Raw genomic sequence first — 19,465 nt, 5'->3', positions numbered from 1 at the left:
CTTCTGTTTCACACCATCTCTAACACTTATAAACCACACATGAGCAGCATCTGAAGTTTCAAAACAATTCTCAGCGAAGGGCTACGAGGTAGGGAGGAAAACATATCCCTCCCCACCGAGGCAGAGGAAGAGCAAAAGCATAAAGAAACACCCACAGTGGTCTTGCAAGAGTGAAGCAGGACAGCTTAGAGGAGCAAAAGCATCAAGAACCCCCCTCAATGGTCTTGCAAGAGTGAAGCAGGACAGCTTAGAGGAGCAAAAGCATCAAGAAACCCCCACAGTGGTCTTGCAAGAGTGAAGCAGGACAGCTTAGAGGAGCAAAAGCATCAAGAACCCCCCTCAATGGTCTTGCAAGAGTGAAGCAGGACAGCTTAGAGGAACAAAAGCATCAAGAACCCCCCTCAGTGGTCTTGCAAGAGTGAAGCAGGACAGCTTAGAGGAGCAAAAGCATCAAGAACCCCCCTCAATGGTCTTGCAAGAGTGAAGCAGGACAGCTTAGAGGAGCAAAAGCATCAAGAAAACCCCACAGTGGTCTTGCAAAAGTGAAGCAGGACAGCTTTGAGGAGCTGAGCCCCTCGAGCTCGCCACTGTTTGTGGGCAGAGCTGTGGGATTCAGTTCTGGCTTCGTTGCTCACCCACGAGCGATCGTTGGAGCAAACACTGAAACCCAAGCCTCTAATTGTATTTTTACTGGACAAAGGCAGCACATGACAGGCAGGGCTCAGCCTTCCAAGCGTCCCCATCAAAGTGAGCGCTGGAAACCGAGCCACAGCTAAAACAAATACATATTTGAGAGCAGATCTCCTGTTTACAAATGCAGGGAGAGGAGATTGTTCAATCCTGCCCCGAAACTGCAGCACCTTTAGTCCCATTGCTCTGCAGTGAATTTGTTTCTTAGCAATGAAGGAGCGAGCTGGAAGGAGGAATAAACAAACTGGAATGTGTATAGAATTGAAGCTGTTGTATGCAGAGGGGAAGGACTGGAGGAAAAGTTCTGCCCAGGCCCAGATGCAGAAATTGGAGCTCTTCATTTTGGCCCTATGGATTCCCCCTAACAGTAACTCCCTTTCCTCTGAGCTGCTCTCTCCTCAGGCACTTTGCAACGCTGCTGGATTTCACAGACACTCTTTGTTTCCTATAAAGCCATTGCACAGGGATGCAATGGGAATGCAATAGGCAACACTACAGGTTTGGGGAACAGGGGATGGAAAGCTGTCTGGAGGGAAAGGACCTGGGGGTATTGATTGGCAGTGATTGAACAGAAGCCAGCAGTGTGCCCAGGTGGCCAAGAAGGCCAGTGGCATCCTGGCAGGGCAGGGATTGTCCCCTGTGCTGGGCCCTGAGAAGGCTGCAGCTCGAGGGCTGTGTTCAGTGCTGGGTCCCTCACTCACTGCCAGAGGGACATGGGAGGGCACAGAGCTGAGCAGTGGAGCTGGGGAAGGGGCTGGAGCACAAGGGTGCTGGGGAGGGGCTGAGGGAATGGGGGTGTTCATCCTGGAGGATGCTGAGGGGAGACAGGAGCACTCTCTGACACCCCTTGATGGGTTATAGAGAGGTGGGGACTCGTCTCTGCTCACAGCTAAAAAGTGATAGATGCTATGATTCTATGTGTGTGGCTCCATGGACACAGCAAGGGACAAGTCCAACACTCCAGGAAACTGGAGAACAAGGACTCTGTCCTCTATAGAAAAAGAAAAAGCCTTAAAATGACTGGTTCTTGCCCAAAGGATGTTCTTCCAACTGTCACCCAAAAACATCCTGAAAAAACAAAGGGGCATCCCTTCTGCAACTTAAACCAACAAATGTTTGTCAGAAACATTGAGAGCAAACCCAAAGCTGTGGCCTTGCTGCACACCTTGACTGAGGCCAGGCCCCTGGACTGAGGCTCAGCTCCTTGAAGGCTGCCCCATGCTGCTGCTAATTCAGCTCACAGCTACTGCACTGTAACGCTGCCATTTGCAATGTGTCAGTTAAGGGTTTGTCAGCATTTCCACCATAAACCTCTCATTTGGGAGATTTATTGCTTGGCTATAAGGATTTGCTCTAGCTGCACGTTTGGCAGGAAGGACTATGTTCCCTCACCCCAAACAATCACTCTGGACATTAGAAAGTTACACAAACAGATCCCTAATTGAGGGCTACAGCCTCCTTCAGACTTTGGCCCTTGCAGCTAAAAATGGCCAAATCCTCAGCCAGGCCAGCCTGGTGTGAGCTGAGCTGTAAGGAGCTGCTGGGGAAACAGGGTGCCATAAGGGCCATAAAAATCAGCTACAAACCACATTCCCCAGCCAAAGGAAAAAGGTCACAAGAAGTGGCAGCACTTCTTACAGCCCTCTGCCCTGGGTTTTATACCTCAGCATTGATATTTCACTGGGGTGTAAACAAACATCCTTGGCATTTCTTTGGCTGTCAATGCTTTTAAAGCACTTGGGTTTTTTTATTCTTGCAGTGTTCTTATAATGAGAACTCAGTGTAAAGCACTGCTTTAGGAAGGGTTCTCTTTTCCTTTTCTTAGGAGTGTTTCCCAAAGTGGGGGTCTCACATACAGAGCGGGGTACCCACCTACTACACCCCAGTGTACAGCTGAGTTTCTGATCTGGACAGTGTCCCCATCTCAGTGGGATGTCATTGAACCAGCTCCACCAGCTCTCCCCATGGGAAACCTCCATGGCCACCTTGAAAACCACTCCATTTCAGATTTGGGATAAACTTGTTTCCTCTGATCTGCCTGTGAGGGCAAAAGAAGGGAAAGACTCAGAGATTGCCAATGTTGTGTGAGGTGACCATGAGCTGTGGTTAAGCCAGGGCAACACCATGCTAACAGCCCTGGCATTCTATGAGCACAAAGGCAAGAAGTTCCTCTCCAACAGATCTTTAAATCTAGAATCAACAGGGACAAAATGCAGTGTGGCTGCTTTCCTCTTTCTGCTGTATTTTCCCACCCTACTCCCTTTCCACCATGCTGCACCATGATGGGCTTCCCCATGCCCAGGGTGAGGTGATGAGTAGTAGAAGGTCCTGGTGCACCAGCGTGTGGGCAGCACCAGAACAGACCTCAGTGCATGGAGGGAGTGATGGTGCTGATGGCAGAAAAGCCCTCATGGGCTCCCACACTGCTGGATGTGGCCTTCACCTCCAGCTGCAGCCCCAGAGTCTCTCCCTGGTCCCTAAGCAGCCTCCGGAGCCCAAAGGGGAAGGGGCTGCATTGGGTGGATGCCACCTTCCCCCTGCTACTGGTGACAGGAGGAGGACACCCAGCAGCCACTGTGCTGTGCCAGCAGCACTGTGTAACCATGCAGCAGGCAGGGGTGCAGGTAGGGATGGAGGTACAGAGCGAAGCAAGGATGCAGGCAGAGATGCAAGCAGGGATGCAGACAAGCAGGAATGCAAGAAGGGATGCAAGTGGGGATGCAGGTAGAGATGCAAGCAGGGATGCAGGCAGTTAGGAATGCAAATAGGGATGCAAGTGGGGATGCAGGTAGAGATGCAAGCAGGGATGCAGGTGAGGATGCAGGAAGGGATGCTGGCAGGGCTGCAGGAAGGAAGAGATGAAGGCAGGGATACAGGTAGAGATGCAAGCAAGGATGCAGGTGGGGATGCAGGCAGGCTGGCACACAAGCTGAGCTGCAGGCAGGGATGCAGGAAGGGATGCAGGCAGGCTGGCACACAAGCTGAGCTGCAGGCAGGGATGCAGGCAGGGGTGTGGGCAGGCTGGCACACAAGCAGAGCTGCAGGCAGGGATGAAAGCAGAGACCTCGCTCCCTCCCAGCCACAGCAATTTGTGGACAACCAGCCAGGCGAAGCCCCGCCGAGCCCGAGCGCCTCCGCGCCCCACCGCCAAACCGCAGGCGCGCACCACCGGCAAAAAACCACCTCCGCGGCGCTCCCTCTGCTTGCGCGGGACTTGCGCACCCCCTCCCCACCCCACTCCTGCGCGCAGCCTCCGCGGGGGAGCGCAGTTCCCCCCCCCCCCCCCATTCCCGCGCAGGCTCCGCGGGGCCGCCCCTTCCCGTCCCCCCCATTCCCGCGCAGGCTCCGCGGGGCCGCCCCTTCCCGCCCCCCCCCATTCCCGCGCAGGCTCCGCGGCCGCGCAGTTCCCGCCCCCCCCGTTCCCGCGCAGGCTCCGCGGCCGCGCAGTTCCCGCCCCCCCCCGTTCCCGCGCAGGCTCCGCGGCCGCGCAGTTCCCGCCCCCTGCCGGAGGCGCCGGGACTACAGCCCCCATGCGGCCGCGCGCCGCCCGTCGCTCCCGCGCCTGCGCGCTACGGCCGCAGCTCCAAGTTTGGAGCCCGGAGCTGCCAGCCCTGGCCCATCATGTAGGTGCAGCAGGAGCCTTCCCCACCATTGCAAAGCAGGGGGGGAGGGAGCAAACCCCCTCCACCCCCCCCCCCCCCCCAGGCTCTGCAAGCTGCCCTGCAAAGTGTGCAATTGCACGGCCCCCCCCACCTCCCCACAACCCCCTCGCCCCCCTTCCCCCGTCCTTTCCCCCCCTTTCTTTTCCCCCCTGCAAAGGAGAGCCCGCTGCAGCGAGTCAGGACAACTCCAGTTGCACGAAGATTGGAGCGCTTGCAGTTTGCATCTTTGTTGCAAAACTAGCTCCAGAGGAGAGGCAAGGCAAAGTCTTTTGTGCTCCCCTCCCCCAGCAAAGCAAAGGGGAAAAATGTCTCAGTCGCGAGGTAAGGCTCCTGCTTCTGTTCCTTGCAAAAGAAAAGCCGCATCGAGCGGCGCCGTGCAGAGCCCCCGGCACACGCGTGCACGCGCTCCTCGGGGTGCTGGGGGTGTCCTTCTTGGGGGGGGGGGGAGGTGTGTGGGGGGGGTGTGCACGCTCGCGCGCCTTCTTTATTTTGCAGGGTGGGTGCTTTCTGTTTGGTCCGGTTTGGTTTCGTTTGGTGGGGGGTGTTTTTTTTTTGTTCTCCTCCGGGATGCGATCGCGATGTGAAGTTTGAGGCGTTTCGATGGCTTCTCCCGTTGCATTTCCTGTTTGCTGTGCGCCTCTCTGCAGCCTCACACACTCACACTCACACTCACACTCACGCACCAGCTCCTGCGAGCCAGCCCTCGCCGCTTCCCCAGCCACCACCCCCCCCTTCCTCCCCGCAGCCCTTCTGCAGGGATCGCTGCAGCCTCCCGATGCCTCGGGGGTGTTGTTTTTTTGCAGCCTCAGGCCAGATAAAGGGGTGAAGGGGTGTGTGTGCGCGGTGGGGAGGGGGAGGGAGAGCAGATGCATTCGCTGCCGTGTTGCATGCGTGCACCGCGAGCTCGGTGCATGCGAAATGCGGCGGGGTTTCCAAGTGCAAAATGGGAATGAAAGTTTGGAAAAGAAGTCCGGGGAAGGAGATGAAAGGTGAAACTCGAGTGGAGTTACCACGGATTAAATATATACCTATGTTTCCATGGGAAAGTATTGTTGTTGTGCCAGGACTGAGATCATTTTCCACCGACCCCCCCTCCACCCCCCCCGTAATATTTGGTAACTTTTGGTCGCAGGCAGCAGCGTGGTTTGTAACAGCAGATCGCTGCGAGCATGCAGGACGCGGCTTTATTTAGCATTTAGGAGCAGGGCTCGGCGCTGGGATGGGCGGCTTTGGGTAGGGGACAGCACAGATTGAGGTGGTTGGGGGTTTGGTTGGGCTTTTTGGGTCTGTTTTTCTTTGCCAGCGTGGAAAAGCTTGAGCTTTGCTTTTTTAACTTGGTGATTAATTCCGGAGTGGTTCTGCCTTGTGTCCTGCAAGGGGGTGGTGGGAGGAGGTGGAGAATTTAATATTGCAAAAATGCTGTGGGAATGCAATAGTGTCCCTGCAAGAGCAGGCTGAGACGTTTTAAGGAGGAGTTGCTCCGGCCATTCATTGGGAGAATAGATGCACATATGTCAGCGGGGTGGCCACACAGATGCAGCTTTGGGAGCTGCTTTGAAATGTTTGGATTTGATGTCACAGCTTTGCCTCTCTTTGCAGCCCTCACAAGTATTCAGGAGCAGGGAGGGGGGTGAGAGACGGTGAGTGGCTGGGAGGGAGAGCACTTCCCAAACTGGGACTGGGAATTGTTGTTGGGTTGGGGGTTTTTTTTTGGTCATTTCTTAAAAGAAAAGACGTGTGTGCAGTCCGTGGCCTTGCACTGTAAGCCTGGCAGGGAGAACATAGGAAGGAGGTGCTTTCACAGCTCTTGCCACACAGTTTTCCTTTGTAAGAAAAATGTAAAGTTGTTGTATAATTTATTCCTAATTTGGGTTTGCTGCAGTCATCTTTTCCAGCCAAGCACAGAATTGTAAAAGTTTCCAATAGAAAGAGCCAAGGAAGTTTGATAATGCAAAATTGAACCAAGTGATACCCACAGCACGCTGCTGCACACAGCTTGGACACCCACAGAAGGGCAGGGGAGCAAGCTGCTTTGTGGGGGGCCCCCAAAAAGTCCCCCAAAAGCCCTTGGAGAGGGGTGAAGCGTGCCCTCGTGGAGCTGGTGTCGGGCAGGAGCTGTGCTGCTGGCCCCGCAGCCCACCCTCCCGCGTGCCGCTTCGCCTCCGCGCTCGCCAGCCCTGGCCTTGCCCGGCCTTCTCAGTACCAGGAAAATGGGAAAATACAAGTAGCCAACCCACAAAACATGATCTCAATGAATGGCATCATTCTTGAATCCCTTTTCCATCCATGTCTCTGCAACACGAGTGTGTGAGCTGGAATTCCTTACACGGATAAGCGTTCCGAGTTCAGCTGTTGGGGCTGAGGTTTTGCTCGGGAAGGGGTTTCAGCTCCGGGGTTTGCACCAGAGGTATCGTTCTTCAGGAAGAATTAAGGGAGGCATAATCTGCATTTCAGGATCATCTTTCATGGGTTGCACAGGAGGTTCCTCGTCAGCTTTCTAAAATACTGCCCAGAGAGAGCTCCAGCCAGCTGCTGAGCTGCACAGCCCTCTCCCTGCTTAGACTCATTTCCAAAGTGCTGCTGAGCATTTACCAGAGATTAATTTTCTTAACTGCTGCTTGCCAGGGGCAGATGTCATCAGGAGGGTTGTTCTCTGATAAAAGACTTGCTCCCTGCAAGGAATCCTCACCTAGTTATGAGGGCAGAAGCATGTGAAGAAGCAGAGGTGATCTGCTTTGCTGCACAGCCGTAGCAGGGGCTGGAGAAGGTAAAACTCTGCAGTTTGAAAGCAACAGTTTCATCCTGGCCCCATCCATAAGACAACCCCAGAGATGCCTCCAGCATCACATTTGCATTACTCAGCCACGTTACCTGCGCCCTGATGGGCTCCCTCAGACTTTGCAGTCAACAAAACACAGACCAAGGCAGAAAGGCAAACTCCTGCATCTCTCCCCGTGCTCGTTTCTACCTTCATTCCTTCTTTTTAAGCTGCAAAATGGTATTTTTAGTTGGAGCAATCCTCAGCAAGTGAGATTTCCCCAAGCACAGCAGGTCTGTATCTCACCTTCAGAGAGGAATCCACTCTGGACAAGTCAGACCTGATGTTAGTGGTAGCTCAGAAGTTGTTGAGTTGTTGCCACATTTGGCTGTTACTGCTAAGAAGATTATTCTGGAAGAGGGAAAGATGCAGAAGTCCATGTTAATTACAAGGTAAACACAGTTTGAGGCTATCAATCTGAACTCTTGTGAGAGCAGATACATTCAAGAGTCTTCCAAATTCATCATGGTGAGGGACTTATTCACTCCCAAAGCCCACATCAACCTGCAAGGATGCAGATTTCCCCACTGGACTCGGAAGGGGGGAGCAGTTCCCATTGCAGCACTAATTCATAAGTAGCACGTTGACATGAGCTGCATTTAACTAAATACTGCTGCCCATCCTTCTCACTCCTAATTCTTAGACTTTGTTGTTTCAAACACAAGTTTTTGTGCAGCAGCTGAAGAGATACTGAGGTTGTGAGAAGCAGGGCCCACGTGATGTTGGCTGAGCCTGTACCCTATGGACTTTGACCAAAGGCCCTGCACCTAGGCAAAATACCACATTTGATGTAAAACACTCTTTTTTTGGTGGTTGCTTTCCATCTGGAAGTCTCAGTGGGATAGACAGACAGGCTAAATAGGAGCTTTTTTCCTTCCTTTCTTTCAAACCCCCTCAGCCTAGGTAGGTGGCAGCTTTTTGCTGGTATAAAATTAACCCGTCCGCAGCGTGAGGCTCCCGTTGGTTGTGCAACGCTCAGGTTTGCCTCGTCAGCACCACCTCAGCTCCTCTGCCATTAACACTCCCCTGACATAGGCACTTGGCAAGGGCAGGCTTGGCAAGAGCAGGGTGAGCAAAGCTGTGGCATGGTCAGTGAGGTGCAAGCCTAGCAAAGCCTGGCCTAGCAGCAACTTGGGGATTTAGTCTGAGTTCTTTTTGCTGAAGGACAGTGTGCTGATTTGCTCTCTCACCCTGTTGTGTGCTCCCCACTCATACACCACTTTTGAGACTTGCTTTGGCTTAAGAGAGGGCAAATGTTTATTATAAAGAGGTTTAAAAGTTTAATGCAATGCAATACTGGAGAAATTAACCGTGGGGAGAGGAAAACCAGCTAGTTGGGGTAGAAGGTGTTAGGCTAGAAATGGTGTCTGACACAAGGCAGATCACACTGCTCTGCACAGCTGGGCAAGAGGGAACCAAGACAGTGAGTCAAGCTACTGTGTTTTGGTGCCTTCTCACTCTGCCTCATGCTGGAGGCATTTGCTGGTAGTCCTACTGAGCTGCAAAGGGAAGGGACTTTCACTCCCTCCACTCCAGGGAGCAATGCTGGGAGGAAAAAAACCCAAGTGCATTGGCAGGGTGTCCCATCCCCATGTCCCAACGTGGTGTGACAGTCAGCAATGGGCAGCAGCTCCCAGGATGCTCAGCAGGGACAGGCACAAGCATTTAAAAGCTCCAATTGTAGAAGTCATTACAGTAATAAAAGCTCCAAGTTGCAGGGAAAAGGAGCAAAGAGCTGTTTTCTCCCAGCTGGAAGAAATTTCTCAGTGCCACAGTGTGCTTGGCTCACTCCTTACTTCAGTCACCCCAAGAAAACGGAGCTTCCTTTGGGGTGAATTCCATCCCATGACACATACACAAGCTGCTAAGGTGAAGCTAATGGTAGTCAATTAAAACCACAGGAGTAATTTAGAGAAATGAGACACTTCATCCCTGCAAGAGTGTTGGCATTGATGGAACACAATTACCTTCAACGTCACAGGGCACATTTGCAGATTCTGGGTGTTGTGGTTGCAAATACAAGAGGTGGCTAAAAGTTTGCTTGCTTCTTTACAAACACTACATGGCCTGCATTTGGTGCCACTTGTCCATTTTGTCCTGTTGACAAGAGCCATAACAGCACCTAAAAAAGCCTCCTAGGAGAGGATTTAAAAGCAACACATCTGCAGTAAGCTCCAATCCCTTCTTTAAGTTGGGAAGGGATAAGAAAGTACAGGAGTTTTGATTGCACATGGGGGGGAAGACACTTGCAACCCTCCTCTGTCAAGCCACTTGGAGGACCTGAGTGTCTCTTACCCTGATTGTTAGGCATGGTCAGGATTCTCAAGGCTTTTCCATGAGGTTCCCTGCCTTCACTTCAAGAACCTGACATTTCTAATGCTTGGCCTGCCCATGGCCTCCTCCTGTTCCAGCTGCAAAGGCAAAGCTCAGCATCTCATGGAGACCTCAAGCACTCCCCAGGCAGGTCTCAGCTTTCCAACAGCAGCGAGTGGCACGTGGAATTCTGACTAAGGCGAAGGGGCTACAACCTGGAACACACAGGTGGCCTTTTACCATGTTTTTGGGGGACAATCAGGGCATTGTACAGGTTGGCAGCACAGGCAGCAGCGTTACGTGAGGCGTTGAGTCAGCCTCCGGTGGCCGGATAAACTGCAGGACTGGTCTTTTAATTTTAGATGTGGACAGAGCTATAATTAAGAGAAGAAAAAAAAAAGAGTTTCATTACCTGTAGAGTTACTTAACTCCCTTCCTTAGGGCCTGTCTGGGAACAGTTTGAAGAGATTAGCATTATCAGCTGGAGCAATGTGAGCAGGAGCACGGATCTGGGACCCTGGAGCTGTGCCATGGTAGATGTGATCTGTGGTGGCAAAGTGGTGAAGGCCACTCAGGGCAATTGACATATCCACTCATTTTTTTTTGCCTTTGTCTTCCAAATCAACAATATTCTACATGTTGACAAGTGTGAATGGAAAAGTGTCTTCTGCTCAGTAATCCTGGCTTGGTAAAAAGCCGTTTGGAGAGGAGAGGCTCAAGACTCTCGCTTGTAGGGCTTGCTTTTGTCTCAAAGCCAGAGTTAAAGCTATCCTTCCTTTTCAGCTAGCAATTCCAAACACCCAGTCGATGTTCCAGAGGGTTCATCCCACCACTGAGAGTCTTTGGGGTGCTAAAGCACTTCTGAATCATCTTGACTTCAGAGATGTTGCAAACATGCTGAACATCCTCGATGGAAGCTCCGAGCAGCCACTTGTGCATCTGAGACTGCTGGTGCTGAACATCCCACTGGATTTGCATCCCATAGTCAAGTGATTTTTTCTGGGCATGGTCAGAGCAGCATCCAGCTCCATGGGGAGAGCATTTTGGGGTAGGAGCTACTCAGGCTCCTTTCTCCCCCCACAGCTGCTGGAGGAGCAATGGCCATGGCTTGTTAGGCTGCTGCAAAAAAGCTGAGTGCAGTGAAGCCCAAGGAGCATTGTGCAAACAGCTGGAGGGAGCAGCCTCTACAGCAGAGGTAGAGTTTCATATTTATAAGAAAGACTGCAGAGAGAGAAAGGGTTTGGGTTTTTTTTCTCCCCATTAGAGCTGGAAAACTTCACTGAGCAAAGCTGATCCAGTTTCGTGCTGTTGCTGGTTTGTTAGCCTACTTAGGTTGCAATTTTGTAATCGAGGCTAGATTTTCCTCTCCTGCACCCAGGCAGATCAAAAATCATTAGAACTGAAGCCCAAGCAGCATTTACTTTGACTGCAGTCAGATGAAACCAGTAGGAAAAAAAACACCCAACAGCCCAGAAGTTGCAGATGAGATGTCAAAGATAAGGCAGCAACAGAATAAGGACAGGAGTGAACACTTCAGTGTGTCTGCAGTAAGAGGCCTTTAATGAAGGCTGAATCAGCAGAGACTTGGTTGCTGCTTTTAGAGGAGAATCTTTTCCTAAACAAAATACATAATTGCACTCAGTGAAACAATGCTTATCAGTGCCAAATGGCCTCCCAGCATCATCTGGCTGGTACTCTGTTCAAGTCCCAGGCAACCTGCTTCTGTGTGTGTTTTCATCCTGGGATGGGGTCTGATACTTGGGCTCCTCATTCATGGAATTTCAGCAGAGCTGCTTTGACACTTGAGCAACAAGTTGTGTTATAGAAATTACAGCTTTGCTCCACGTTATCATTCCTCTTAAGAATGTTTACTGCTTCTCTAGTAGTTCAAGGGCAGATATAGAAAATGACTCAAAGAAGTCCTTTTGTTGTTCTGACAGCTCTAAATAATAGAAGTCCCCATCTGGCAAAGACAAACCTTTCCAGAGTACCAGCATCAAAAAGAAAGGGAGGGAGAACATTTAAAGGCAAATCCAGCATTGATTACTGAGTGTCCTTCTCTGGACTTGCTCCATTATATCTACTCTCAGCATCTCCCATCTCTCCTATGCAGGAGCCCCAGTATGAGCTTGCTGGACTTGCATGCTCCTGCAAGTACCTGCATGCAGGAGGTGAAATATTCACTTAAAAAAACCCCTCCCAGGACACACAGGGTGAGAAGGTCCTTTTGGCACCAGCTCTGCGTGGAGGGTTTGTGCAGCGCCTGGCACTGCTCTGGGCACCAACTCCTTGTTCAGGGCACTTCTCCAGTGCTGGCAACTGGCACCCATTTAGAGGCACACTTTCCAGCTTTGATTTGCAACACAGCCCTTTCTTCCTAGGGTTCCTTTAATTGCCTACAATTAGGGTCTCCAATTCTGCAAAAGTACAAAGAAATAAACCCAGGTTTGGCTTTGTAAGGGTTTCTGCTTTCAAACAGCTACTGCTGTGGCCTTTGGGAAGGGAAGCATCAGCCTGTGATCTTAGCATTTAATCCCTAGGCAGCAGCATGCATAAAGCACAGACATCTGACATTTATTGTGGTTTCATGCAAGGAGTGAACACCTGTAGGAGCAGAGAGCAGCTGTCCCCCTTCTTCCAGTTAGATGGAAGAAAAGACAGGGACTTTAAACATGGTCATCAAAACCCTTCTGGGCAAAGCTACATCTGAATTAAACATTGAGCCTCAGCACTTGGCAGAAGTGTTTCAGCAGGAGTACAAGCCACAGCACAGGGCTCTTGGCAGCTCTGAGGGATCCCCAAAGGTGCAATGGGTCACCCCAGCCCCTGCACAGGGAGGCCAGGATCTGGTCAGCTGAGACTCAGTGCTGTTAACGAGCTGCAGAGATCTGATTGATTTCCAAATGCCCTGCAGGTTTTGGAGCTAGCAACAGGACAGGGAAGCTGCAACAGTTTTCACCCTGAACTTAAACACCACTGAAGTTTGGCCATGGGAGATGTAGACCTGCCCTGCAGCCCCCTCTCTCTGGTTTGCAGATAGAGAGTTGCTGATGGTTAATGCAGAAGCTCACTCCCAAGCAGACCTCAGTACTTAACCATACTAATTAAATGCTTTCAAAAACCACAAGATTGACCTTCCCTGCATGCCCACAGGTTTTTCTCTCGTTTAACAAGCAGAGGGTTGACAGAGTAGCCTATTAAAGGAGAAGAAAGGCAGTGCTCTAGATACTGTTGTTTTTCAGCCTGTTCCAAAGTGTTTTCTGCTTTTTAACTCTTAAGAGATGGAAACCATAATCCCCTAATAGCCTACCAGGAGAAACCAGGCTGGAGACAAGGAGTGCTTGGCTCAAGTAAGCCACAAAGCCTGAAAGAATAGTGAATATACTTAAAACTGAAGATTACTCAGCTATCTGTGCAGTAAGCCATGACAGCAATCATCAGTGCAGGTACTTATGTAAGCAGAGGATCTGTGTGGCATAGAGTTGTCCTTTGGGAAATACCCTGTAGAAACAAATAAAGGCAATTAACATAGAGTCTGCCTTCCTTACCTTTCCCAAGGACACCAGTAGTTTGCTCATTGCTGATAAAACTTGGAGCATCTCTACAGAGAACTTGAATTCCTGCCAAGGAATCAGTCTTACAAATTAACTAAAAGAGCAGATTAGTGTGGTGCACTGCATGAAAGGCCATGGCAAAACAGCCCCCAGCAGAGCAGCATCTGAGCCCAAAATAGCCCCTGGCAGCTGGGGAGGGTGACACAGACTGTGCATTCAAAGGTGATTAGTAGTAAGTTGCTTTCTGGAGACAAGAGAGACTGAATTTGCAGCAGGAACCTTTTTTTGGCAGAGAGAAGGATCTGTGGGCTTGCAGCTCTCCAGCTCTTTGTGGGGTGACAATACAAGGAACATGCCCTTGCTCGTAGCCACCTGAGCTGGGCCAGCCCCACAAGCTTCCTCGGAGCATGACTTCAGTTTCATTCATGTCATTACACAGTTTCCTGTACAGTTAACCGTGTGATTTTTTTTTTTCTTCCCCTTAAAAACATTTGGTACTTCCCCCACCAAAAAAAAAGTCAGAAGCTTTGTGTCAGATAAGAGCCTGGAACAGCTTCCTGCAGCAGGACAGCATTCCCCCTCTCGCTCTTCCTGCACAGACCTCAGAACAATGCCAGCCTTTCCAGCATCAACAAGCATCTGCTTTACCTCCTAGCACCCTCATGGACAGCCCATCCTGTGCAAGCATCTCCTGCAAAGGAGGGGAGACTTTTTCTCCAGCAGCTTGCTTTAAAAAGGCATTGCCACAGCTGAAACGCTGGGAAGGATCTGGGAGGTTGCATCAGAGCCGATGCAGAGCAGCTGTAGCCAAGCAGGGCCCTGGTTTGAATGAGTGGGGTCTGAAAGGGTTTTTTTCTTTCCCCTTAAAAGAGAAGCTAAATTGCATTTGTTTTTTTTTTTCATGCTCTGGTCTTAAACTGCTTCTGCACGTTCTAATCTTGGAGCATATGAGTCCTTTTGCAGGAGTCAGTGGGACTGAATGTGCTTGAGGCTGAGCACACACATAAGAATTTACAAGGCTGGGGATGTATTTTGTCCTGGTTGCTAAGTAGGATGGACATTCTGCATCTGCATTGATGATTTATGCTGCCCTGCTTTCTCTTGGTTTCTTTTTCTTCCCCCTTCATTTCTGCTTATCTTCTTTCAGCTCAGAAGGCAGCATCATATTTGGGAGTGTGAATGTATCCAACTGAAACTGCAGCCTTGGACCTCGCCCCGGGGAGTTCTGTGGAGGCTTTGACAGAAAGGCTCATAAAGGGAGTTTGTATTTACAGGTCCTGATTTGGAAAGCTGGGTGGAGAGATGTAACCTGATGGAGTTTAATCCACGTGGACATATGTGAATAGAAACAAATCTGCCCAGTTTGTGTCAGGGACGCTTGATTAGGGAATTAAAAGGACACGACTTGCTGGCTCCTGCGCCACAGCACTGTGCCATGATGCATTTCTTCATTGTGTTTCCCTAACTGAAGTAACATTGAGTGATGGAAACTGGGGAAAGGGCTTTTGTTCTTTACATACTGCTTGCTTCCTTCACTATATGACATAGAAGCAAGTGTATGCTCTTAGCAGGTGTCTGGAAGTTCATGCTCTCTGACCTCTGGCCAAAATTGTTGGAACTTGAAAGAGTTTCCCTGAAAGCTGCATCCTGCAGAGCACAGCTTGGAGCTCCCTGAGCCTTCTTGCATGTGCAAAGACACATTGCTGAAGTGGTTGTGGGACCAAGTCTGTGTGTTTGTGGTCGGACAGACCCATCTCTGCTGTGGAGGAGCAGCTCTGCTTCTTGCCCACCTCTGCTGCCAGCGGTTTCTTGGCAGCTGCTGTTCTTGCTGATGCTGCAAACCTGATGCAGTTACTCTCCCAGTGCCTCCTGTCCTGCTCTGGTGTTGGGGTAGTGCCCAGAGTTGCAGTGCTGGAGACCTGGGTGGGTGCTGGGGCTGAGAAGGGACGCGGGTTTGGCTTTCCCACGGTTGCTTTTGGCTTCCCTCCGTGAGCAGGGTTCCTGTGTGTTTTTAGTGGGACCTCCCCGTTTGCTGGGAGGCATTGCCAGCAGAGGGAGCGTGAGAGGCTTCCTCCCTACGCTGTCCAGAAGGGTCAAATACCATCTTCAATAATCCAGGTACAAAAATAGGCAGATAAGCTCTTACCTTAAAAGAAGAAGGAGCAGCGAAAGAGCTGTGTGAGAGGGTAGCACAAAGGCAGGTTGGCCAAAGCCTGGACCCCCTTGAAAACTCAATCACAGCATTGGGCTGAAGCTTTGACAAAAATTCCCCTGACAAGATGTTAATGGAGGAGGCAGATCCTCCTGTTCCATGCCAGTGCTGCAGTGTGGTGCTGAGGCAGGAGAAGCTCCAGCGAGGTTGCCACCAGCTTGCTGATCAGCTTGTCTGTTTGGCCAGGAGTGGAGGACACAGCGTGAGCAGAATGTCTCTGGGAAGAAAATGAGGTGTTGATTCGCGATTGTTCCGAGCATCACAGAAGAGGCAAGTGGTCCTAAAATTATCTTCAGTTCAACACTTTGAGCTGAAACAAACAGTAGGCAGCTGCCAAGTGGAACAGCACACCCTGGGAACTGAGGAGAAGTCGTTCAGTCTAGAGGTGTCTCGTACAACTTGGACACTTGTTTGTTTAATCTTTTGAGCCCAGAGGTTGAGCACAGTGGGTGCTGCACCACAGGGCTTGACAGAGCCCTCCTGTTCATCAGGGACCTTCTGCAGAGGGCGAGGGTGCTGCCTGAAGCAGCAGCTTGTGGCACATTCCTCTGTTTCCATGGATATTCCCATCTGTCTGCAGAAGTTATTGATGCTCTGTAACTCACAGGATGACCAAATCAAGGGGCAGGTTTCTCTGGATGGAATAGCAATTGCCTGTTCTGTACTAAGGTGGCTGCACTCCTGAGCAGGACATTCTAACCCCAAGGTTTCTGTGCAGTGCAGCAGCAGCAGCAGATGGCTGACAGTGGTGTGGTTTAAAGGTCCAGCATTTACAATGTGCTGAACAAATTAAATCTGGGCTTGGTAAGATGAGACTGGTGTGGCTGCCTGGAGCAGCTGGTGACAGAAATGAAACCGTAGCCCTGATTGCTCTGCAGAACTCATTGGGTTTTATTCTGCCCTCCCTGTGAGGGTGATGACACCAGGACAAGTATCCTGCAGACAAGGTGCCATCGGGCTCAGCTGGCTAAAGCAGAGAAATGGGGCTGCAAGAACACGTGGGGAGCAGCAGCACCGAGCTGAAGGACAAATAACTGCATGCTTTCCTGGGGATGGTGACACTCCAGAGGGACAGTTTGCTCAGCTCCCCAGGGATCACCTTCCTGGCCCATCACACTACCCTGATTTAGCAAAGATGTGCTGTATTTGAGCCTCCTGACTCGCTTTGGGCTGAACAGCACTTGCCTGTGGAGCTTTGCCAGTGGATGCTAATGGGGTGCACCTTGGGCATGGGGAAGCAATGCTGAGCAACCTGCAGCCTGGCTGGCACCACAGCTTGCAGAGGGACTTCTGCCAGTGTCTGTGTACAGGTTGTGCCTTTGGTGGATCTGACTGAGACATGTGCTGAAGCCTGCAGCTGGGTACCCAGAGCACAGGATGCTTGCTGATGCTATTGATCGGCAGCAACTGAGCATGAGACAGCAGCGTGCCCAGGCGGCCAAGAAGGCCAAGGGCATCCTGACTTGTATCAGCACTGGTGTGGCAGCAGGAGCAGGGCAGGGATTGTCACCCTGTGCTGGGCCCTGCTGAGGCTGCAGCTCGAATGCTGTGTTCAGTTCTGGGCCCCTCACTACAAGACACTGAGGGGCTGGAGCATGTCCAGGGATGGGTCCAGAGAGGTTGAGATTGGAGCTGAGGCAGAACTGTTCCCCTGAGAGGGGTGTCAGCCCCTGTGCCAGGCTGCCCAGGGAGCTGGGGGAGTGCCCAGCCCTGGAGGGATCCCAAAGCCATGGAGCTGAGGTGCTGAGGACCGTGGGTTAGTGCTGGGCTGGGCAGGGTGAGGGGAGGGGTCTTAAAGGTCTTTTCCAGCCAAAATGATTCCATGATTCTATTGCAAAGTCCAAGGCAACAATTTGGCAGAACCTTTAGGCACATGTTCCTGCCCAGCCTGGCACGTAATGCAGCTTTAATGGGAAGGTGTGCTCATGGTAAGCACGTGCTTAAATGTAAGCACTGACAAGACACAAGAACCTTCACAGCTGGAGCCACGGGCCTGAATCGAGCCTTTGACTGCAGCACAGCAGAGAGCAGCAAGCGGCTGGAAATGGCACCTTCGTTTTCCAAAGCAATTTGCATTTCTCCAGGCTGGCAGCACATCTGACAGCTCTGAGAGGCCCTGGCTTGGCAGGCACGGTGCTGGCACAGCCGGGGTGGCCGCTGCATGGACTCCTCACCCCAGCAGCCAGGGCAGATACTGGAGCTGGTCTGTTTTTTTTCAGCAGAAGTGAAGCTCTGCTGCAGGGCACCCTGCAGAACCTGCTGGGAGAATATCCCAGCTACAGTGAGCACAGGTAAACATCTCTGAAAAGCAAAACTGGAGACCTTGCTGGATGGAGACCTTGAGGGAAAACACGCCTGTGGGGTGTCTGACAGAGAGGGGATTTGGCACCCTAAGAAGGTTGGGTTTTGAGGTTCTGCAGAGCAGTGGGGAAGGGGTGTGGATGCTTCTTTATTGGAGCAGAGGGTTTGGGGAGTGTAGTAATGTTTGTAGCGGGGCTGGGGCTGGTGATTTAAGGCAAATGCTGCTGCCACCGTGGCTGAGGCAGACAGGGCACCTGCTTTTCTGCTGAATATAGGAGACTTGCTGCTGCCTCGTAGGTGTCTGTATGGGAAGTTGGTCAAAGCCCTGTCGCTGCGTGTGGTCACTTGCTGTGACGTTTTGAGTTGAAGTCTTGCTGGATAAGGGTAAGAAAAAAACCTCCAACCCAAGGAGAGTAGTGGGAGGGATGCCCAGCACATGGGTGAACCCGCAGCATCCCCACTCACGGGCTGGCTACAGGACCTTCATCCCCTCATCCATCGGGCTGCAACCACGAGGCTGCTCATCCATCCTCCAGCCCACAGCCCCCCGTGCATGGGGAGCAGCCCACCTCCTCGGCTGCTGCTGGCAGGTGCTTGTTGGCAAGGAGAAAAGTGAAACGAAGGTAGCAGCAGTGAAAGCGGCGGCGGCCTCCAAATCCTCCTGCACAAAAGCTCTTTTGTTCCCCGGGTGAATTCCAAGAGCTTTTCTCCAGTTTTGGTTCCAGCAAACTCCCACTGCAAGCAGGCAGCCGAGGGTTTGACAACAAAGCAGCGGCTAAACGAGAAGTCCTTCGTCAGAAATCCCCACGAGGGCTGGAGGCTCTTGACAAACAGCTTCCCTGGCCTGCGGTTCCTGTGCATTTCCTACCTTGAGATAAGGAGTGAAGGAAACAGGCAGTGGGCTGGGGAGGCAGCGGGCAGCCAGGGCAGCAGACCTTGCAGAGGGAAAATACCAGCTTGATTGATGCTGTACTGGTGACTGGAGGGAGTGATTGCCGTGACGCTCGCCTCCCTGGAGCCCCACTGCTGTGATTTCTCATGATAATAGGGGCTGGGGGAGAGGCCATGAGGCTCCTGACGGCCTCTTTTGCTCCGTGGGATCTCTGCCACCATTGCATCTTTCCCAGAGCAAGGGGAGGATGCTGGAGGCACAAGAGCCCCGTGAGGGATGATGAGCCTCACTCCAGCAATCACGAGGAACAGAAGACAAAGTCTGCTTTTATCAGCACTTGGACCCCAATAAGATTTCCCTGAGCCATTAACTGCCCGTGGCTCTCACAGCCCGCCGTGGGGTTTGCAGGACATGAGGATGTTTGGGATGGTGTGTTGGGAGGAGAAGAGTGGAAGTGGTTTTTCTCTGTGTGATGAGGAGGCCTTGGGCACACCCATGGAATGAAGTTCATGGGTGGTAAAACAGTTAGGCAAAGCAAGGTGAGAGGAAGGAGGAGGCTTTGGTCCCTGTAGGGTTTCTCCCAGGCTATGGGGGTGTGTGGGGCAACCTGCAAGAGTTTGCATTTTGTGTTTTTACGCTCCTACCTCCACAACCATCTCTGGAGGATCCAACGTGCTGGAGCATCGAGGTATGGCCCCAGCCTCAGCATGGGCGGGTGACTACTTGCAGCTAAAAGGTGTCCTGGATGTCTCACGAGCCTCCTTAGCTCCAGCCACCTCCATGGCTTCAGGCTGATGCTCTCAGTAACCTGCAAAGAGGAATGGGATGGTGGTGTGAGCCTGAGCTACCTTCTGTCCCCCAAACAATGTGGGCAGCTGCCAGCATCCTCATCCATGGAAGTCCTTTGCCTTGGTGGATGTGAGTCAGAGCCCAGAGCAACGGCGGTGTTTTTCTCTTACTTCATAATTGCAGCACACCTGTGTGTTAGGCAGAGGGACAGGCACACAAACAAGGCTTGTGCAA

The 19,465-nt window shown here is 51.7% G+C and overlaps 1 protein-coding gene across 1 annotated transcript in view; it reads left to right on the top strand.

Moving 5' to 3' along the window:
• The first annotated feature begins 4,328 nt into the window (after positions 1-4,328).
• Positions 4,329-19,465, top strand: part of MAP2K6 (mitogen-activated protein kinase kinase 6) — a 54,157-nt gene continuing 39,020 nt past the window's right edge. Inside the window, exon 1 of the mRNA XM_062010683.1 lies at positions 4,329-4,673. Coding sequence (XP_061866667.1) covers positions 4,658-4,673 — 16 coding nt within the window. The 5' untranslated portion in view covers positions 4,329-4,657. The remainder of the gene's footprint in view (positions 4,674-19,465) is intronic.

This window comes from Colius striatus, chromosome 18 (genome assembly GCF_028858725.1).
Source record: "Colius striatus isolate bColStr4 chromosome 18, bColStr4.1.hap1, whole genome shotgun sequence".
In the NCBI taxonomy this organism is placed as follows: Eukaryota; Metazoa; Chordata; class Aves; order Coliiformes; family Coliidae; genus Colius; species Colius striatus.
Note: the sequence above shows the minus strand (reverse complement) of the source record. Positions and strands in the feature narration are given on the sequence as shown.